Source organism: Chlamydotis macqueenii, chromosome 5 (genome assembly GCF_036417535.1).
Source record: "Chlamydotis macqueenii isolate bChlMac1 chromosome 5, bChlMac1.mat, whole genome shotgun sequence".
Lineage (NCBI taxonomy): Eukaryota > Metazoa > Chordata > Aves > Otidiformes > Otididae > Chlamydotis > Chlamydotis macqueenii.
The window spans coordinates 70,174,058-70,196,345 of record NC_141560.1 but is presented as its reverse complement, the minus strand read 5'-3'; the positions used below and the strand labels follow the sequence as shown (position 1 = coordinate 70,196,345).

Here is a 22,288-nt window from a genome sequence, read left to right as displayed (position 1 = left end):
ACAACCCTTCTGCTTCCTCCGCTGCAAGCCCTCATTCAGGGGAAGTGACAATAGATTGCTGCTCCATGAGTGTGACTGAAATATTTCGCTTTCGAGTTTTTAAATGCACCTTTCTAGGCACTTTTTTAACAACAACAAAAAATATCAAAGCATTTGGCATGTTTGTGGCTGCCTTGTGAAATGGGTTGTCAGCCCACTTGTTAGAAATTCAGACTGCTTCCAGGTGAAGCCTTTTGGCCTCATACAACCGAAAAACACTGTGTTTGTAAATAAGAAAGCTGTCGAAAAATCAATGCTTGAAATATGCTGAATGACAGAAATTGGCAGTCACTGCAGTTTGCTGGACGGAGGAGAGAAATGAGGCCGAGCGTTAACAAAATGGACTCTTGGCTACCTTCTCTCACCTGTGGCTAACGTAATTTTGGGCTCCACGGCCTGCTAATGTGCCTGCCTAGGGGTTTGACGGCGGAATTGTGACCTTTGGGGGAGGTTTATTTGTAGAAAGAGGTGAAAACTGCATCTAAAAGTTAAATCACAAGAGCGTGAGAGGCTGACGCGAAGGTGTGAGGCTTCTCCCGTCTGCCCCCGGCCGGGGCCGCCCGCCATGGCCGCTCCCCAGCGCTGCCGCAAGGGGGCGCCCTCTGCCCGCGCACCCCCGCGCCACCGGCCTGGGCAGGACCATGACTCGGGCGGGGGGGGGGGGGGGGAGGGAGGGAGAGCAGAAACAAACCAGACCCCTCCGTTTCGTACCCAGCTCACGGTTCAAGGTCAGGGCTGTGTACACTGCCGCACAAAGGCGCCTTTCAGAAGCCGGCACGCCGGTTTCGCGGCCGCCCGCACAATCCTCCATTCAGGCGGGGGGTCAGGCGTGTGGCGACCCTCGCCCCTCGGAGAGCAGCCACAGCGCCCGGTCATGCGCCGTTCCCGGGGCTGGGCAGGGCGGGCAGCCGCCCTCGGCAAAGCGGGGCCGGTGGCCGCCAAGCGCTAGTTGTCGCCCGGTCCCGCAAAGCCGGCCGAGCTCCCCCCTCGTCCTGTCCTCACCTCCCCTCGCCCCTCCCTCCCCCCGCCCTTCCCGGCTCAATTTGCATGTTACCGCCCCAGCTCGCCTCTCACTGGCGGAGACGCTCTCCTCCGGCGTCGCTGATTGGCGCTTCACCCCGCAGCTCGTTTGCATGCGGCGGTGCGGGGCGCCGGGCAGACCCGGCGGTCGAGAAGTTGAGCGCGAGCCGCAGCCAAGTGTCCCGCCGAGCGGCTCGCGCGGAGCCCGCCCCACCCCGCCAACCGCCGCCGCCGCCAGCCGCCCCTCAGGCAGAAGATGGCCGAGCGCAGCCTCCCTGAGGGATGGAGGTAACCGGCCCTCGGCGGAGCCGGCGTGCGGGGAGGGCTCCTTCCCGCCCTGCTGCAAATCCCCGCTGGGGCAGGCGGCTCTGGCTCGGGAGGGATCTGTCGCAGCCTCACCTTTCGTCCTGTTCGCGGTTGGTTTAAACCCGTTTTTTTTTTTTCCTATGGCTGGGATATACAGCTCTACTCTGAAGACCCTGGAGGATTTAACCTTGGACTCTGGTTATGGGGCAGGGGATTCCTGCAGGTCCCTTAGTCTCTCTTCTTCCAAGTCCAACTCCCAAGCCTTCACCTCTTCTCAGCACAGAGGCAACTGGTGGTACTACTCGGGCTCCATGAACAGTAGGAATAACAGCTGGGATACCGTGAACACCGTTCTGCCGGAGGACCCCGAGGTCGCAGATATCTTCTCCAAGTGTCCTAAGCTGCCGGATCTCGAGGAATACCCTTGGACTGATGAAGACATCGGAAAAATACTCCGAAAAGGGAAGGGAGGTGGTCAGACCAGAACCTTTTCTCAGGAAGCTGTCAGGCGGCTCTCGCAGTTGTTGAGACGCGCCTTGGTCAGGGTCTCCCGGGAAGCTCAGCGCCTCAGCGTGCTGCACTCCAAGTGCACCCGGTTTGAGGTGCAGAGCGCTATCAAGCTGATCCAGAGCTGGTCCTTGTCGGAAAGTTGCGTCTTGGCGACCGTCAAGGCCCTCTCTCTGTACAGCATGAGCGCTGGAGACGGGCTGAGGAAAGGTAAATCGGCTAGGTGCGGCCTCACCTTTTCAGTGGGGAGGTTTTTCAGGTGGATGGTGGACACGAGGATCTCGGTTAGGATCCACGAGTACGCAGCCATCTCTTTAACCGCTTGCATGGAGAACCTTGTAGAAGAGATTAAGGCCAGGGTTTTGGCAAGTCAGAGCCCAGATGGTGGAGGAGGGGAGATCTCGGCTGAAATCCTGGAGATGGTTATCAACAACGATGCTGAACTTTGGGGAGTGTTGCAACCTTACGAGCACCTCATCTGTGGGAAAAATGCTAACGGTAAGATCCAGCTCTTACGATTGCTAATTTTCATACCAGCAAGCTTTACAGTAGAATAGTTGATTTCTATGGACTTGGATTTTTTTTTTTGTTGTTTTGTTTTTATTTTCATCTGTATTTCATCTTGATCGTGGTTTGTGTGTGTGCATACAGTAGATGTGATGATTTTACCGGGCAAGAAGGATCCTGCTTTATTTTTCAGGTCAACCAGTTTTATAAAAGGTGCAGAGGCTGTGGGAAGCTCCAAGCTCCACTGTCCTAACAAATGTCTCCTGACTTTCTACCAGCTGCTGTTTTGAGCGTTTTTCCTAGAACTGGCACGTAAACATGCTTCTCTGGAAGTATAAGATGAAATATGCTTTACAAGCTGCTCTTCAGAAAATACCACTATTGTTTTTAAACAAAATTTACGTTATAATGAGTATCTTGCAGTTAAGTTTCATCTTAAAGATGCTATTCCTACATACAGCCTGGAGAGGGAAAGCAACATTATTATTTTTTTTTTTCCTTTGCGGTAGTAAAATTCAGTTTCTGAGCAAAAACTTTACTTGGATTTTTTTCTAGTTTAGCAGAAACCTGTGTTGTAATTGCACTTGTGCGGTAAACAAGAGCTTGTGCTTGGCTTGCCAAAGCGAATATGTAGGATGGTGCCTCGGTAATGAGAATAACATAGCATTAGGGTACTTCCCTCTGTAATTTGTTTGGAAAACAGACTTTTTGAGCAGTTAAGCAAGTAAGCAGATAGAGGAATGCTGGCGTCTTCCTATGAGACTGAGGAGCAATTTGAAAGGCTTAAGTCATGACAGTCCTGTTAAGAAGCTGCACTGTTTATTTGGCATTGTCACACTGAGGAGTACCATATTTTTCCATGGAAAACTTAGAAAAACATTCAATTTAGAAAACTGTTCTGCATACCACACGCAGTTTTGTGACTTTTGCTGGCCTCACTGTCAGATATTCCATGCATAATACCTTTCTGATTTAACTCTTTATGAAACCAAGTGGCTTGGTCCTCTTCCAAAGATAATCTCATCATGAGACACGAAGAAAAACTACTCTTTTACTTGAGGAAACAGCTTACCTGAAGTGAACATGAGTAATGAAATACTTTCAGAGAAGGGCTGACTCAGCCTCTGCTCCTTGGGTGCATTGATTTCCTGCAGTGATCCTACACCAGAGCAATAAAGTCGCTATTCAGATCGCTAGCAGATAGGTGCGGTGACTGCCCCATCGGGTCAGCCTGGTTCACATTACGACGTAAGAGGATGGCTGCTGCTACGGTGCTCACAAAACCTCTCTTGTGCACTCTATCTGCCCTCTCCCCACTGACAGCGTTACTAAATGTATGTGAAATAATCGTGAGGAGCCCTTTGGGATGTGCTCTTGGCACTGGTACAAGACATAACTGTAACTTTAAAAGTCAAACACAGACATCTACTTTTTAAACTCGGAGCTGTTGGATGGAAGACTGTAGAGGTATGGGGATGTCTTGTCCTCTGCCAAACCACTTGTCACTTTTTTTTTTTTTTTTTTTTTTTTTTTCCTTAAGAGAAATCTTCTCGGGAAAATTGCAATGAATGAATGGAAGCTGGTTTTCAATGGAAACATGAGTGACTGTGCAGGGAAATGCTTATAAATATTCAAACCACCAAATGGTCAGTTATGATAACGCCTGTGTAGCGTAATACCAAGCAGTCCCTGGCCACAGAAGGATTGGCTTCTGTTGCCTCCTTTGTTGTTCTTGTCTTTCAGATCAATTCCGTCAATAATTTAATGCATTTTTTAGGTCAGAAAATTGAATAAACCCACACATGAAGGTATCCTGTGATTTCCTCTGACAGTCTGTCACTAGTATTTTACCTGACACAAGTCAGTGAATCTTCTAAATGGCTTTTCTTGCAGTTGTAAGATGACAAATGGTTTTATGTGGATGCAAAAAGCTTGAAATAACTTCTTTATTCTTTCTCCCAGTAGGAATTGTAAATTAGTAGTATTCATGTCATTCCTCACAGTGCTTTTACATGATCTTGTCTTTTACATTAATTTAAATCTGAGCAGTAAAATAATTGGATTTATTCCAGTATGAGAAACAGGAAAACGCACTTTACGGTCATTTTTATTTATTTTATAGTAAGAACATTTTAACGGAGTACTCGTAAATGGTGAACTTGGCGTATGTTTGTTGGGTTTTGTTTTATAGCACTAAGTTTGATGTTGGAGATAAAAAGCACTTAGAGGTTACGCTCTGACTCCAGTCAAGCATTGTAATCTCTGGATGAAATCTGTGGCGGCGTACTATGCAGAAGATTGCGCTGGATTATCATAATGGACCTTTCTGGCATTATGATCTATGGAATACCATTTTCATTATTATATCAGGATAGCATGCTTCTTTGGAGTCTAAGAAGCAGTAAGTAAATACATAAATCTTCATAAATTCTTAAGAGGCTGAGGTTTAGACTTTTTTATTTTATTTTATTTTTTTTTTTCAGTGACTAATCTCCCACCAAAGACAGTAGTCCAGTTGCTGTTCTTAAGGCTTTGGAGGCTGAAAGATTAATATTCTGTATTCTAACAACCATGTTTTAATCAACACCTGGTGTGTGAAGGGTAAAGTTTAAAACTCTGTAAATGCTTAAGGGGAATTCTAATATTATTTTTAAATAAATAACAATCTGTGGGTTATTTATTCACTCACCCTTTCTGTGAAGCTCTTCTTTAATCAACTACTTGCTGCTTCTGTATGACATTTTCTGCTGTTAGTGAGAGTTCTGGCATCATGCTTGGAATTAGTCTCTCTGTCTTGGAAGGAGGAATGTCATCTGATGGCTTGTGGCCATGAGGAGTTCTGTAAAGCTCTCCGTGTGTGTTAAGTCTTTTCAGACGGAGTCTAGGTGGGACGTTGCAAAAGTAACGCAATGCAAGTTGGAAAGAAAATTAAACAAAAGCAGCGGATATAATAAGCGGCTACCGAACAACAGCTACTGGGCAGTAAAACAAAAAAGTAATGTAAATTGGAATACATGTTTCACTTTCTATTTTTAATTAGATGGAGATACATGCATTGTTTGATACAACCAGAGTAGAGAATGCATCCGGTAGTTTCACAGGGATTTTGATTTTGAAACATGCTCATTTGGAATATTAGAGTCTACTCACTTAAAACGTTTGCTAGGAGACGAGGAGAAGTATGAACTTACCTTGGAAATGTGATTCTTTTTACTTGATGTGGCTGTGTTTGACTGGTGCACGGTTCATTAGCATCTGAACTGTCAGCACTGCAAATACGTTTTGATATTACGGCCGCGTTAACCGCAGGAGTTGTGTTGTACTGAACCGTCGGGTTATTGCCGAACACTCCTGCGGCAGCCAATACACCTGCTGTGCTATTTAATGCATCAGCACATCCTGGTGTTCTGTAGATGTAAGTGGTGACAGATGTTTTGTTTTGTTTTTTTTTTTTTAAAAAAAAAAAGCGAGGTGGAGTGGAATTAGTGGAATTAACTTGTTAGCACTGCTTCTTCCCATACCTCTTAGCCAAGACACTTGAAGTTCACTGTGGGCAAACTAATCCACAAATGAGCCTGTTCTCAGCTGATGAGTGGTAGAAACAGAGTCTGAAATAAGCTCTACTTGGGTCTTCAGACATTCTTTTTTTTAGAAAGGGGTTGAGGGGGGAAGTGTAACCTTTCCTCATGGTGGGAGGGAATGATCTGGACTCAATAACATTAGACCAGGCGTGAATTTTCTTCTCTCTGATACTAAACGCTGCAGCACACTCTACCAAGTGTCAAGCATGGACTTTGGATTTAGTATTACTAACTCTTCCCATTGCCTTTTCTAATTCTCACTGCAGTCATACAGATTAAAAACTATAGCTGATTTTAGCATTGAGGATTATTAGAGCTATGCCATCATAAAAATTCCTTTTTACAATTATCAAAATGGTCTAAAATAACTTTTTTATTTCAGTGTAGTCACAGTACTGTACTCAAATCCAGCATGGAAAAAAAGTTACTACATTTCAATAAATAGAATGTCCTTTTATTATCTGAACTGAACAAACTGGTGTGTTCGTAAAGAGCCTCATCAATTTTAACAGTATATCAGCTTCACAACTATTCCATGAAAAAAATGCGTGTTGGAAGGGGTGCACTATGGGGAAGAGAGCTGTGATCAATAAACTAAGCCGAGTAGAAATACAAGGCTAGTACAGCGGTACCACAGGTGGCTTGTAAATCATTAAAAAAAAAAAAACAAAATAGACCTACACGCATGTTCCCATGTTAGATGAGCTGGTTGCAGTTCTGATCCTATTCAGACTATGGCTTTGTTCACCTCTCTACAAATGTACCCTCAGCATATCTTGTGTGCTTCTACATGTTCAAGAGCGTGGATTTATATCCACAAACCCACAGGGACAAATTCTTTAAGCCTAAATGTTAGTGCTTGTATGTACACGCTCACCTCTCCTACAAACGCAAGCCACTAGATGCACAATTAAAAACACAAACATCTGCAGATATGCATCTTGCTTCTGCTAAAGGGTAGATCAAGTAAAGCTAAAATGCTTATTTTTGCCTTATAGTGGGTTTTATGTGTGTATGTATATGTATTTTATTCAGTGATAGTCTCGTTTCCAGTTTGAAGGTCTTGCAGCGTACTGTCAGGTAGCCTTTCTGAAGGTGGCTGAGCCACCAGAGTGGGGTTTTTTTCATGCACCCCACCTAATCTCTTACGTGATCTGAAACCTAAACTCGTGTGATCTGAGGGAGCTGATGGTTGTCAGTGAACTTCCCTAACTGATCTCTAGCATTACAAATTGCCTCTGCTTTGCATGGATGATGTGAATGTTCTAGCTGTTTGAAATCTTAATCCTACCTAATCTGGGGCTATTCCAAAACTAAACGGAGTAGTAACATAGAGTGACAGTGAGTTTTGAATAAATTGTCTTTTGGTAGTGGGGTTGAGATGAAAGATCTTTTTACACTGAAAAATCTTTGGGTATTAATGTTATCGTAATGTTTTCATGTTGTAATTTATTTCTGCTGATGCACCTGATGTGATTCAGTTTAGTCTAGTAAATGGTCCATGTAGAGCTTCCTTCCTTCTCTGTTCCGTTTTTCTACCCCTTTCCCTAGCTTGGTGTTGTGATGTCTGGGTATGCAACACTGCAAGGGAGATGTTTAAGCTTATAAAGCGCTCTGTTGTATGAAATGTAAGTAAAGTACTGGATATACTTATTTACAATAGACTATAAAATTCACTAATTACACAGTTACCAAGTTGCAGAGGAACATTGGCTTAGGACTCAAGCACTTCAGTAACTTCAGGAAGCTCAAAAGTGCCCGTTTGCGCTTGGGAGCTTAAACCCAAGATCTTAATGTTGGACTAGAAGTTAATTTTTAAAAGAAACTCATCTTAGAGCAATGCAAGAAAATGGAAAAATAAGGCCAATGGTAATATTAATCCTGTGATCTTCACTGAGCTGGTATGTTGTCATTTCTTAAAGTAAAATGTAAAATGAACAGATGTTTATCTTCAGCAGTTTGTCCACTGTGCCAGCAGAATTCAAAAGAAGAGAAACAGAGACTTTTAAACACAATAAAGCCGATAGATACTCATCAGTGCCCAGCAAATCCCTCAGCAATATTTATTCTTCTGAATGTTTGGAAAAAAGATGAAAATAATTATTCGTTTACATTTTAGCTCTTTATTTTGCTTTTAGTCAATACTAAGCTTTTCAAGTAAATATTTATGATCCTTATTTATAAACATTTTTGCATTGTTACAGGCTCAGAAGTCCTGCTTTGCAGTCTTACACTCTGGGGGTTAAGAAAAACTTCTCTAAGTTCTGCTCCTCCAGTGCTCAGCAGAAAAAAATGTCCATTTTCTCACATTGAACTATGAGAATTCAGGCAGATGGACAAGAGAGTAGCAGTCATTTCTGATGCTCTTCTTGTTTTAGTGGGATTAATTTACATGTTATTTTGAACATAAGTGCCTAACATGACATTTGGTTAAATCTAAGCAAGCCTGAGGCAATGCTGAAACCAGTACAATGGTGGCTTCATGCGTTCTTAATTTACAAATTGGGACAAAAATATTTCAACAGAATTCTCATTCCTTTCCTTACAGAACAAGAGCTACACTTAAAAAAAAAACCAAAACAAAACAACAAAAAAAACCAAAAAACAAACCTGCTAGACCTTGGAGAGGGCACTGAGTCAATTTAAGGATTCACAGTTGCGTGTTTATGAGGGAGGAGAGCCTTTTAAATGGAGTCATCTTGCTGGCAGCACAAGCCTTATCCAAAGCAAGCAATAATAGAAAGAGGAAAGGATGCACAAATGCTGCAAGGTTTGTTCCTTTCACCCAAACACATCCAGACTTGCCTTCTGACTTAGGTCACAAACCAAGCTGGGCCTGTGAGCTCATTCTGGTCTTTAGGAAACGCTGGGCTGCAGCGGGTGTGACATGGTGTGCTTGGCAACTGGAGCCAGGAGAGACCGGTGCTGGGACAGGCCTGCCGTGGGCAGGGCACGGCTGAGGGATGTTTGTCAAGCTGTAATTAAAGTGTCTGCCTGGCCTGCTGGGGTGGTGGTTGCAGCTTTTGTGAGTGTGGAGTATGTGGGACAGAATTAATAGTGTGAAAGTAACTTCTGAGGGAAGCGTATGCTGTAACTGCTACTGTCTTCAGCAGTGGAAACTAGGGCTCACTTCTTTAAAATTCAAGTTAAATGGAATTTTGAGCTGCAAAATCCTTGTCTATGAAAATCTACTTACTTATGTGTTACTTGCAGATGAAAGTCCATTAGAATTGTAAACTTCCTCCTCATCTGCTCAAAACCTTTTAGTGATGTGATTTCATTAATGATAGTCTAGCTGATATCTTTGGTGGTGGTCCTCTAGGAGACACTTGTTTGGGTTGGTCTTTACTATGATCTTAACACGAAACATTGCTTTGAAATAGACATTTGACAGAGCTGAGGTTGTGGACTGTGACCTGTGGGAATCATTAAATTGGTCACAGGGATTGCGGTGAATGTACTCGCCTTGCCTTCTTCCTGTCAGCCAAGCAAAAACTAACAGGTGTTCTTCGTATGGGTTCGACCCAGACAACTCATAGGTTGGTTGTAAGCCTGAGCACTTGTCCGTCTTGTTCTGGTTGTTTAACTATTACACCGGGACCATTTCTTTCTTAAAACTTGTTTGATGTTCACCGGGCTACTTAATGTGCTTCACATCTGTATGGAGCGAAATACCAGGTTCTGGAGGATGCTGCAAGGCTTCATTCAGTCCTTGGTGTGAAGTGCTTTCAGGCTGTGGAGTGATGGGGACAGTAAAAGATAAAACATCTTCTCAATCATCTTAGGTCGGTGTACGTGCTCATGTATTTCGTGTGAGGCTTTCTCTCTACGCTAACTATGCTGGCTTACAGTGAGAATACGCATCTCCATTTGTTTGCTCGTCTTATGCACAAGTAGCAAGTCAGCTATTTGACAAGCTTTCTGCTAGGTTTATGAAACTCAAATCTAAGCCCTCATTATTTTTAATTATTATTATTTTATATAAAAAAAATAATTAGAACGCAGCTAGAGAAGTTTCCAAGTGACCAAAGTGATGCTTTTCTGTAGCGTTGAAGTGCCACAGCACTCTGTCAAGAGACTGCATTTGGCTCTCCCTGTCCAAGAAATGAAAGTCTTGACATAAGCAAAAAAAAGAGGAAAACTGTGGAAAATGTGCTGAAGTAATTGCTGTAGTTTTTGTGTAGCGACACCAAAGTGCTTGAGATGATTAAGGGTATTTGTGGTATAATCATGGGCTAGAGACTGGGAACTGAAGCCAAATAAACGTTTCAAGCCAGCTTTTCAATTCATGCATATAGATTTATAACAACTGATAAATTTGCTGTGGGGCTCCGCAAGATCAAAGGAAATGTTGTTTATGATATTTCGGGGATGAGAGGAAAGGAACACGATGGAAGACGTAATCTGCTTGTCCCATTCTTTGGTGTTTATAGCATTACAGTCCATGTTGGATACTTCTGTTACTTTCATTTCTAGCCCAGTCTGCAGTCTGTTGCCTGGGTCCTGGAGAATAAAGAAGAAAACATGACTGCATGTTTATGCTGAGACTTACACATTAAAAAGATAACCAGGCAGAGGCATAATCATCTATTATTTTCTTGATCCTATATAGCTCTGTGTTTTTTCCTTATTAAGTCAAAGATGACAGTGAATAGATTTTTTTTTTTTTTCCTAGTATTTATATTTTACTGCTTGTGAGTAAAGCACGCTACCCTTTTAGCTGAAGGACAAGACCTGAATATTGGCAAACAACTAAAGCAGGGAATGAGCCCAGTTTTGCCTCATAATCTTTCTTCAGACTGTTTTGGATTTTTGATGTTTTAATAGAATTTAGTAGAAATAAATGTCTTGTTTGCTTGTTTTATTGCAGTAACTACCCAATACTCCATGCAGCACAGACTCATGTCAAACCTAGATGAAAGTAAAAACCCACTTCTCCAATTGCTTTTAGACAGTTCACTCTTTGATTCCACTTGGATGATCCACTGACGATTCTGCAGCCTCCCTTAATCTGAAAGGGTGCGTCTCAGCCCTCTCTGGGTGAGGAAGCGGTGCGAGGATGCTGCTGTGGCTTCTGAGGAGCAGGGGCTTGAGCAGGTGTGGTGTTTCTGCGGTAGGTACGCACGCACGCAGGCAGGCGGAGAGCGCCCCTCTGTACCGTTACACTGGAGCGTTGACTTCAGATGCGTCTCCTTGGAGTGTTTTATTGTGTGCTGAGTTTGGGAAGAATCAGTAACGCAGTAAAACGTTAATGGACTGGTGACTGCTGTAAACTTGTCCTCATCTATTTTTGCATCACAAATGGTTGAGAGATTTTCTTTTTATTTCTTTTTCATTTTTTGTGCAATTTCCTGAGGTCTAACCAAAACGTTGGAGTGGATGTATGTTGTAATAATATGAGATAGTATATCGTGAAATGTATTTCCTCTGTGGAGGCGGATATAATTTCTGGTTCATTGCACTTTGAATTTCTGCTTTTGGGTTTGAATATTATTTTCCCTCCACCCTGGTTTGTGCTCAACTTGCACTGTCAGTTTTGTGTAGTCTAGAGAACATAAAAATCACTCCAGAGTTGAACTGATACAGTTTTATTAAGGTCTTAGTATGCTTTCTGGTACTTTTCAGTTACTACATCAAATTTGTAAGGTGTCTCTTGATATTTCCACTGAAGTGACAGTTTAACTTAGAGGGGAGGGAAGAAGATGGAAAGCTGTAATAGTAGCAACCAAGGCATATCATCTTTATTAGCTGTTTCTAATAAACATTTTGTTCTGTTGTCGATATATAAAGACTTCTAAAGCTTGTCTATGGCCTTTTTTTTTTTTGGTCCCCAACAAGTGTTATGAAAAGTTCTGTTCTGCTTTGGCAGTATATGTGGAAATTTTGGCTTGAGTATCAGTTTTGTTTGAGCTTATAAGATACTTCAGGGCGATGATAGTAAGATCATCAAGTAGGAATTTGTCAGGATTGTTGTCAATGAACTGCCACTGAAAACAAGCTCATAATCCGTGTGAGAATTGCTGCTTACCTTAAAGTTTAATCTTGCTGGAGCCAGAGGAATAGTTTCCATTAGCTTTAATGGGGTTTTGATTGGTATCCAGAATAGGTTTGTGAATCTCTTGGTTCTGCATCATGCTTCTAGCTGGTGTGGTGTCGGTAGAAGAAGAGAGAGGCAGAAAATCAAGAAAATGGATCAGAGTTGTGAACTAGGCTTGAGGCGGAGGGGGTGGGGGGGGGCAGGGAATAGAGCGAGTTTATTTACCAGTGCTGAGAGACACCAGGGAGTTTCATTATGGAATAAAGCAGTGGCTGATGGACTCAGTCTGTGATTCCTCACTATAGCAAAGGAATGATTTTGCTTATCAGAAAATACCAGATTCTTTCTGAAGCAGTTGCCGGGGCTCTTCTGCTGAAATTGCTTGGATTCAGGCCACGTGTTTGTCTGGGGTTGTTTTGTTTTAGTACTTTGTAATAAACTTCAGGGCTTTACACCTTGAGGTGGGAGAAGCTTTGATGGTCACCAGTCATTCGATGGAAAACCTGGATATCCTGTCGTGTGTGCTGGGGGCAGGGGGGATTTAAAGCGTCTCTGCACTGAGGTAGGTTTGTAGTCACGCCAGCGAGTGCGATGCGGGTGACTGATGTGTTCTGGTTAATATTATTCCTTGAAAAACCTGTGTCCTTCCCCCATCGCCCCCCAACCCCGTTCTCTCAGGGCAATGCTGGATGCAGAGTCTCTTATTAAAGCCACTCAAGGAAGATTCGTGTTTAACACTACATTTCCTGATGGAAAGCAACCCTGGAATTGTTTCTGGCACGTTCTCCCTGTGAACATCATCTTGGGTCTCGGATTTTTGTTGCAGACATGCGGACACGCAGCTTTCGCCATAGGTTCTTTTATGGGATGATGTATGTGCTGCACATCCATAAATTTGGAGAGGAGACTGTTTTGCTTTGTTTTTAAACAGTCACAGTGACGTGTGACCCGCTGAAATTGAGCGATAAAACTGTGAATTTTCTTCTACCTTGACGGCACTTCAGAATATAATATTCCTTTTATAGTATGATGATGTATATGTAAGGCTGTGTGACTGTGGGTTTTTATGCTCGCTGCAGAAGGCCAGAGCTTCCCTAAGGCACGCAAAATTTGTAAATTAAAATGAATATGATTTATTAGCCTGAAGGTAACTCTTGCCATATAGCCAAGACCTAGATAATGCGTATGTTATGGAAGAAGATGCTAAATTGGCACGGGGCATTTGGCGTACCACCATCTGCAGAGCCCGCACTCCAATTTTCTGCTGTTGCCATGGGCTGCAGACTCAGACAGGAAATCATGGTAGGATGGGAAAGGGTCCAAAATACACACAGCTAGTAGAAGGGTTGCAGTTAAAAGAGAGGCAGAGAACAGGCTATCTGTTCTGCTGAACAGGCAGCGCAAAGGAAAACTGGCTCGTGTGTGAGCCTGCGCGTGCGCACTTAAAATGTCTCTTTATGTTTTACATGCTCATTTTTTAAAAGCTTGAATTTTTTCCATGTAAAGTAACGTGTGTCACTTCAAATGATCCATTTATATACGAGAGGCCCGATTCAGCCCTCACTTAATTGGCCACGCGGGTCTGAAAGAAGAGTAAAGCAGTGGAGAATCAGGCCCCGACGCACGTGAGGTAACCATGTAGAGTTTTGTCTCGACGTGTCGGCAGAGTTATCAATGTATTTTCTCTGAACTATAGGTTGAAACAGGGAATGCTGAGGTGACTTGCTCGGGAGAGCAAGCCGGTTTTTTACCTGTCAATGAGAGAGTAAGCCTAATAACCTACAGGTAACGAACTGCAGTGTTTACAGAGCTTCTGGAGGTCTGAAGAGTAGTGTGCAACTGGCCAACTTACGCTCCCTTGACAGATGATGGGAGAGAATAACTTCTCCATCAGTTGCTAATTTAATCCTTGTGTAGAAGATGCTTCTTAACTAAAAATAACAACAAAACAACACTGAGCGTCATGCTAGTGACACGTTCCGGGCTGTCAGAATAGGAGCTCAGCAATCTTCCTGTGGCAGAAACCTGAACTAAAACTTTCTCACAGGCCCATCTGTGGTTTTTAGCCCTGACTGAAGGGAACCATATTTGAGGGTAGTTTGTTCTCCAGGCATTTTCCAACCGTAGCTTTTATTTGGCTGTGAGAACTGCTTCCTGCCCACCTTGTTGTGTATGTAGTCCCCTTTCAGCTGCACAGAAGAACAGAACTGTGAACAGGAACAAGGTGAGGTCTGCATGTTATGGTGCCAAATCTTGCTGGATGTGATGGTGATATATCTGCCAAGAATGAGACTGAAGCTACCAATTAATCCCATTTAGAAATCAAATAACTCAGGTAGCGTTTAACCCTGGGGCTGGGATCAGTGAATGAGGCGGTCTATTTTCATGACCCTTCCAGTAACTGCTGCTTTTAAAATATGTAATATAATCTCAAAAAGACTTGCTGAATTTAATTTTTTTTTTTTTATTTTACATAAAATCTGACTGGAGACAATTTTCAAATTGCAAACTATCTCAGCCAAGCCATCTGCCTGAGTCTGCAGCAGCTCATTGTATTTCTGAAAAGCGTTCTAGCGAAACATCATAATTCTGAAAAGTTTGAGCTGATTCTACATTAAAAGAGGTGATCCAAAAAGCTGATGATGATTTACATGTGAACACTGCCAAGTATTTCTCTGATGAGAATACATAACAAAGGAGTGCTCGAGTGATTGAGCAAGGCTGATTTGAACAATCTGTTGTGGGTTTATGGCTCCTTCTGATATTCCACAATTGTGAGAAGCTACTGTCACTTGTATTTTCAATCAGTGTTTTCTTAGAGGTACAAGATCTTTTTGTTGTCAAGTCCCTTGAGCCAGTTCGAGGTGGGGGACATAAAAATATTTCTGCTTAAAAATATTCATGAAAGTTGCACGGGTTAACTTCGTCTGACTTGGTCACCCACAGGGATTTGTAGAAGCCTACAGAAAAGTTGTATTTGATTTGTCTTAATTAGGGATTGATAGACAAATTCTAATTTGACTCTTCTGTCTGAATATGCATATGAATTAGGAATCGGTTGCTCTCTCAACCTTGCCATTTTCTTAATTGTTACTAAAGGAGTTAGTATCTGCAAAAATGTTTAGTATTCACTGTATAGGACTGGGTCATCTGAGGACGCTTTGCTGTTCAGGGACAACAGGTTACGTCCTGGGCTTTCTGCGTGATGAACAACATGAGCTTTAAAAGACTCGTGTGGGAGTGATTTCTTCTACTTTTTGTGATTTGCTGTTGAAGAGAAATGAAGCAGTTCATATAAAGCAGCTGCTTATTTTGGAACAAACTCAGCGTAACACGTTAAAGAACCCATTAATCACTTAGCTTGACCTTAATTTATTATTTAATAAAAAAACCCTTTTTGCATGTATTGTTCATTTCAGAATGGCAGGGATGCAAAGAGATAAGTTATGTATTCAGATCTACAGGTTAAGAGCATCAAATAAAGTTGTAATAGGGAGCAAAACCAAAACAGATTTCTGTTGAAGTACTGGCTCTTGTTTTACTCATTTTTAGAAGCAGCTCATATAAATACCTGCACAAATAAAGCATTGCTGTGAACTCTCATCTTGTTCTGTAGTTGCCATGTGTAAATTTTTGTCCTGGGATAGCTGCTACTTCTCTTTGTTCAATCCTTGCCAACACAAAAGCCCTCACTTTCCTGCAAGTCCTTCAGGAGGGGAAAAGAAAAATAAACCAACTTCTCCATCTCCCCTCCTCTCAAAAATCCCAGCGCTCACTTTACAAGAGAATTTAGACTCAAGTTCCTTGGCACAGTGTCTTTCTTATATATCCCCTGTGTCGTGTAACGGTATCAGAAGAGCTTACTACATGGTAATCATGTTGTTGCTGAGATTTTTGAGTGCTGTGAGGAAATGGATCAGCCATTAAACCCTAGATGAGTTTAGAGGTGGAGGAACCTTTCAAAAAAGATTGAATGATTTGGTCAGAAACCTGCTCTGTGATTGCACAGGAGCATAATGCGATTGTCTGTTCCTGCAAACCAAAAATGTAATCATGACCACAGAATCAAGCTTTTCATTCAGCTTTTAAGGGAGATACTCAACCCGCATTTTATTTTTATTACGAGAGTACAGTTAGGTTTGTGGTGTTCTTTAATATATAGGAGTTCATAAAACTGGCAGCCTTAATTGGGTGTAACGGTTAGCAGACATACATGAGGTGAACCAGAACAAGATCTCTTGGGGTTTGAATTGTGTCTTCTCTTAGAATACGCATGGCTTGGCGCAGCGAGGAGCTGATGTCGCGAGCAACGGTAGTAATAATTTTGCTTGAATAATGGCATTTGTATAGCTATGCTAATGAGCTGTATTCTACTGTCTGTCCTGTAGATTGTGGACTGGACTCTGAGCTTGTTTTACATCTATAATGGCTTCTGTCTGCAGTAGAGCTTGTCTCAGTATGCAGTGATGGAATGGATCAGGATCTGACCCTTCTGCGCTGCTTTCCCACAACTGTTGTGCAGCCATCGCACAGCTGTTGGCAGATTTTCTTTCCAATTGGCTGCTTTGGGACACATTATTCTTTGGCCTCCACTTGCTAATGCAAGTAATCAGCTACTCTTTGGTAACAACATTCAGACAGAGCAGGCAGTGGTGTTGAAGGCATTAAGCGTTGCTGAAGTATTTTGTTCTACTCAAAATGTTCAGGCCTGTAATGAATATTAGGTTTATTTTTATGGGCAGTGAATGATGTGCTTCCTCCCTCCCTTTGCTCCTGTCTTTTCCTCAGCTTATGACAAGCTAAGGCAAAACCATCACTTAAGAAAGGAATGGAGTGTTTCATATAGATATTGTAGTGTTGTTTGTTTTGTTTGTTTGTTTGGTTTTTTTTCTTCTTTTAATGTCATGTATACGTGCTCTGTTACATTCAGCATCCACGCTGACATCGAGGAGGTTGTATGGGCTAGCAGTTCACAGCTTAGTGTTTTAGGGTTTTTGTTGTTTTTTTTTGTTGTTGTTTATTTTTTTAAGTATCTTTGATTCATTCATTGTGAAAGTGCTGTAAGGTTATGAATTAGACCTAGGAAGGAGTGAGAGGAGGAATATAAACGAATACTTTGGGAGCTGGATATCTCAGCTGCACTGTGTAACTACTTGGTCACATTAGAATCACTGAAATGCTGGTTAGGAGGAGCTGCTGGAGATCATCTAGCCCAATCTCTCACCTGTAGCTGGACTCCTGCCAGAACTAGATCAGGTAAGCGATAGCATTGCCTCTCTAAATCTTGAAAATGTCTGTGTGGTCGATCCCACAGTCTCTTAGAGCAACCTGCTCACTTCTAAGTGAAGAAGGTTCTCCTAATGCCAAGCCTGAAACTCCCAAGCCGCGGTTTGTGGCCGGTGCCCTTGGTGCACCACGTGGCGCTCCTGAAAAGAATTTGACTCCATAATTTTTGTAGCTACCCTTCAAACAGGTGTAGGCTTCTTTTAAATTGGCCTTTAATGTCCTCCTAGCCAGTCTACACAAGCCCAGCTCCCCTGCCCTCTCCCTGAAGGCTAGGCTCTGTAGGTCTGTGGCCATTTTCAGGCAGAGAACATCTGCTGGTTTCTCTGTGGGTTTATCTGCATGTCTCTTGAAGTGAGGAACCTAAAACAGTGTTACCCACAAACTTGCTGAGGCTGATTATGAAGATATTAAACAACATGGACCCCAGTATCGGCTCCTGTGTTGTCTGCTCATTATTGCTCTGTCAAAATAATACTGTAGACATAATATACAGTACTATACGTTATGTGGTCTACCATCAGCTTTGCCTCACCTTGAGCGTGGAAAAGCCTTTCTGGTTAGAAACTGCTGTTGAATTCTGCCCAAGCAGGGTGCAGGGAAGCAGTGACAGAGCTCCAGAGATGGAGAGGCAGAAGGGAGGCGGCAGCAATCGGGAGGCTCTCTCCAAAGCGGCTGGCAATCCTAGGTCTTCTGACTCCTGTCTGTTTTCTGAAGACTTGGCTTCTCTGTGATACTGAGCTGTTGTGTAACTTCTTGGCCATGTGATTTTTCTCTTTTGTGTCTCTGTTTTTAATTCATGTGTTAACTGAAGCTAATGATGCCTCTAACCTTTTTGGAGACTATCTAAATAGCAGTGAATGAAAGAACTTCACAAACAAGTGTGTTACATCGCCTTGTGACCGTGCATTCATGCTTTGCTGTTAGTGGCTGTCCTGTCCCTCATCACTTACAGAATGCCTCGCATTGTATGGCAGTATCACATGATCTTTGCTGATCTGCCATGCCAACACCCGGAAACCCTGTCTTTGGAGCATGCCTGCCCTGGCTTTGATGCCTAGACTTTATTAGGCATCATCTTTGAGCCAGAGACCTTGCAGTGCGGTCGGACAGAAACAAGCGTGGGAGGATGAAGTGTCATATGATGCCCCTGTGGCAAAAGCAAGAATGAGCCCAGGCTGCCAGAGTCCAGGTTTATTCCTTCCAGCCACTCTGAGAGGGATGTGTCCTGGTGTTGCTGAAGTCCTAGGCTGGACAGACTGCTATGGGCCAGACTGTGGCTTTGTGCACGGTGAAGAAGTATGGGAAAAAAGAGGTTTCAAATGCAGAGTTTTCTTTCTGCCAGAGCATGAAACGGAGACATCACTTGCTCTAGGGAGTCTCCAAAGAGAAATGACTTCATCTGTAGGGAGTGAGCTTCTTGCTACCACAAGCAGTGGTTCTTGAGTTCCCTTGTAGCCATTTGCACAGTCAAAACTGTTTCTGATGTTTTAAAATGGAAACAAAACATCCCTGAAGCCTTCTGAGTGCCAGTCGAATATTGCTACACGCTTCTTGCAAACTCCTTTAGCTCTCTCAACTGACTTAGAGCTATGGTGTCACTGTTACTGCAGTACATGAGAATATCAGAACTTTCACTGTCCAGACACATCTTCCAAATCAAGAGTTTGAAGTCTGTCTGTGAAGCCTGAGATCCAGTCTCAGTTTTGTGTTTGTTTTTTTTTGCTTTGTTTTGTTTTTTCCTTTTCTCCTTGTTTCCTCTCTCCACAACCAGTGTTGAAGGCACAACCTGCCTGATCATTTTAAACTTAGGAGATGGGAAGGTGCAATCTGTTTGTTACAGCAGATTTGCATTGTTATTCTTTATCACTGACTGTTTGTTTTGTTTTGTTTTGTTTTTTTAAGTTGCCGGCATGTACCGGAATGCTGCCCATATGTACTTGGAAAACTGAGTCACTCTGCTCTATGCAAGTGGAGAACTGAGAAGCAAATATTTTAGTTTCTCTACTACTGCATTATGATGTGGAGCATTCACGAACCAAAGGCTCATTCAATATTTCTTTGGAAAATGTGGCTCAGCACTAGCTGCCCCTTCTTCCTTACACACAGCTGCCCAGGAAAACAGGAGCTGGATTATGTCTTAGCCTTACATAACCCCTAAAACCAGAACTTACCTACAAAAATTAACAGACTAATATAGGTAAGCAGTTGAAGAGAATTTTATACCAATTGAAATAACAATGCTGGTGACTGTAGATGTTCCAGTGTACCCACACTGCTTTTCTTCCCTTTTCTTCCATCTTTTGCCTATTTTACTTCTAGGTTAAAAACTTTTGAAGAGAGTGTGAGGTGGAGACTAGGACGCTGAAAGTTACTCTGTATTAAACTTGTTCAGCTCTTGAACAAAGATCTTAACAAAACTTGAGCTCGTAAAGTAATTAGTCAAAATAACTGATCGGAGTTGTCACTTTCACTTCCTTGAAAATGTGGAGATTATTGTGGAAAGGTTCCTCAGAGAGGCTGGATCTCATTAGCCAGCAGTATCGGTTCTGATTGCAGGCTCCCCTCTGAGGCTGGGAAAAGAAAGTAGAAACATCTTTTTGTGACATACTTACTCAGAAAATGTCAGCAGAGATAATCCAGACTAATATATTTTATTTACCAATGAGATATAGACTTCAAGTATTGGTATACCCCAGGAAATGGTGGTGATCTGTCTTCAGCAGTGTAATTAAAATGGGTTTGCTATGAGCAAGAGGAAACTTACTCCCTACATACAAATTCATGTCTGTCTTTCTCTAATTGAAGTAAACCCTCTGTGAAATTGCTACCCAGAAATGTCCCCACTAAGGTTGTTTGTTCAAGCTCTTGGCAATTAGTTGTGAATACTCAATGCAGTAGCCAGAAAGCAGCAAAATCCCCTATAAGCTAGGGAATAAATGAGGTGGTGGTGTCTATTACACCAAAATGCTCTCTAGTTCTTCTCTCCATTTAGCTCAAAAAATGATTAAAATATTATTCCAATGTTGCATTTATTAGCTACACCCTGCAATGTGAAATCCAAAGAAATGGCTCTATATAGAAAGCTAAAATGCCAGAGGTTAACTGTGCTTCATTTCATGTTAACCTGAGAAACTGTAGTGAGCTACTAAATACAAACATTAGGGAAAAAATCCTGCACCACTCTAAGTCTGTTGCCAGTGAGTCTTTGAATTTAGGTCATTTCATGCATGCGGAGGTAGACTTTATTTTTCCTTCATCAGCTAAAATAACAATAAAGCTGAACTTGGTGTATTTATTTAATGAAACACAGGATCCCTGCCCTGATGGTTTTAATCAGTACCCTCGCTATGTGGTAATTAGGGGTTCTCTCCCATGGTTCTGTTTTTACTTAACTTTCAGAATGTGTAGCCAGTTTAAGTTTTCAGAGATACTTGCAACTAATGTTGCCTCATTTACATGCAGATTATCCAGAGGGGACTCTTAAACACACACTGACGTTACAGAAACACAGACGTTTTCAGCACTTTCTTACTCAGTGCACAACGTTCTGTGAGTAAAATGTTATCTTTGGTAAGTAACGCGCTCCACTCTGCGGATGTGACCAGCTCTTTCATCTCTGGCGCACAAAGATTCAGAAGCTGAAGAGGGCTGAGAGCCAGGATTGCCTGCTCTCCCATGTGCCACTGCAGACAGCTCTGCTCATTTGAACATAGCCACCTGAAATCGGGTTCAGGCTGAAAATTTGCCACAGAGAAGCTCTATATGCAATACAGGTCAAGAAAGGGGCCCTTGCTTTCTCTGGCTAGACAGAGCACATCGGTGGGAAAGAGGTTACAGCAGGCTTCTCGTCTTTATGCTCAATCGCCAACTCCCTCAAAATGACCTGAGAAATGTTCCTGTTTGCGTCTCCAATTCTACAGCTGTTACGGAATCACTGGAGACGTGAGGAAGCAGAACAAATACATAGCACTTACAGCTCTCTAAACCAGCTTCCCTGCACGATGTGATGGTAAAATACTAGGTGGCAGTTTGGTCCAATATAAAAGTTTTATTGGTATGAGTTTGGGCCAGCCACATTATTCAGGAAGCCACTACTGAGTTTTGAAGTTGTCTGAAATGTGCTAGTAAAATCCTTTTATAAAGCAATACAACCCCATGCAAACTCCCTGCATGACTACTCATCTGTGTCCTGGGATTTAGCTAGTGGGATGTTTGGGATGTGAGTCTCAGTTGCTGGTTTGTACAGGTATTCTGCTCATAAAGCCAGACAGAAAGAGCAAGCTTCTCCCAGTCTCTCCTGATCCCAGACTTCAGCAAAGGGATTACAGAGAAACCACCTTTGCATTATGCCGAAACCTATTAATTAAACCTTTCTTGCTGCTGAACTGAGTCTTGCTGCTAATTCCTTTCCCTTCACGAGCATTAAGATTAAGAAGGAATTTGTCAGATTTTTATCCAGCGTGCTGTGTACTTTCATCTTCTGTAGAATCAGAAACACATCTTAATTGTAGCTGGTGCCTCTTTCCTACGAGCAGAAAAATCAAAAAGTCTTCCCCAAAACATCACCATTGAAGCAGTGAAGCTGAGACAGTGGGGCTTGAGTTTTGGATTGTGAAGGGAAAAAAAAAAATCTCTTATTGTGCCTTGTGCACATCTGGGAATAAATTTAATTTGAGATATTAAAACATTTTGATTACAAATACAAGTCAAGAGCCGGAGTGATCTGGGATCAGAGCAGGAGGTGGCTAGCCCAGGCAACTGGCATATGGGCCAACTGGTTTTAAAGGTCTCTGACACCATGACTGTGATTAGAATATCCCCCCACCCTCCCCCTGATTCTTTAGGAACACTGGTAATTGTGAAAATGCCCCCATGGTAGAAATGCAGTCTTATGATCAAGGTATGTTGTGCTCTGACTACAGTGGGATCTTTTATTTGTCCGAGAAGCTGTTTAGATGCCTAGCTAAATAGGTCTTCCCAGGCTTGTTCACCCACTTCTTTGATC

The 22,288-nt window shown here is 42.6% G+C and overlaps 1 protein-coding gene across 2 annotated transcripts in view; it reads left to right on the top strand.

Annotated features, from left to right (window-relative positions):
- Window positions 1–1,237: 1,237 nt before the first annotated feature.
- Window positions 1,238–22,288, top strand: part of ABTB2 (ankyrin repeat and BTB domain containing 2) — a 131,985-nt gene continuing 110,934 nt past the window's right edge. For both annotated transcript variants that reach the window (XM_010117045.2, XM_086750167.1), the window contains exon 1: window positions 1,238–2,370. In XM_010117045.2, the coding sequence (XP_010115347.2) occupies window positions 1,506–2,370 (865 nt within the window). In that variant the 5' untranslated portion in view covers window positions 1,238–1,505. The remainder of the gene's footprint in view (window positions 2,371–22,288) is intronic.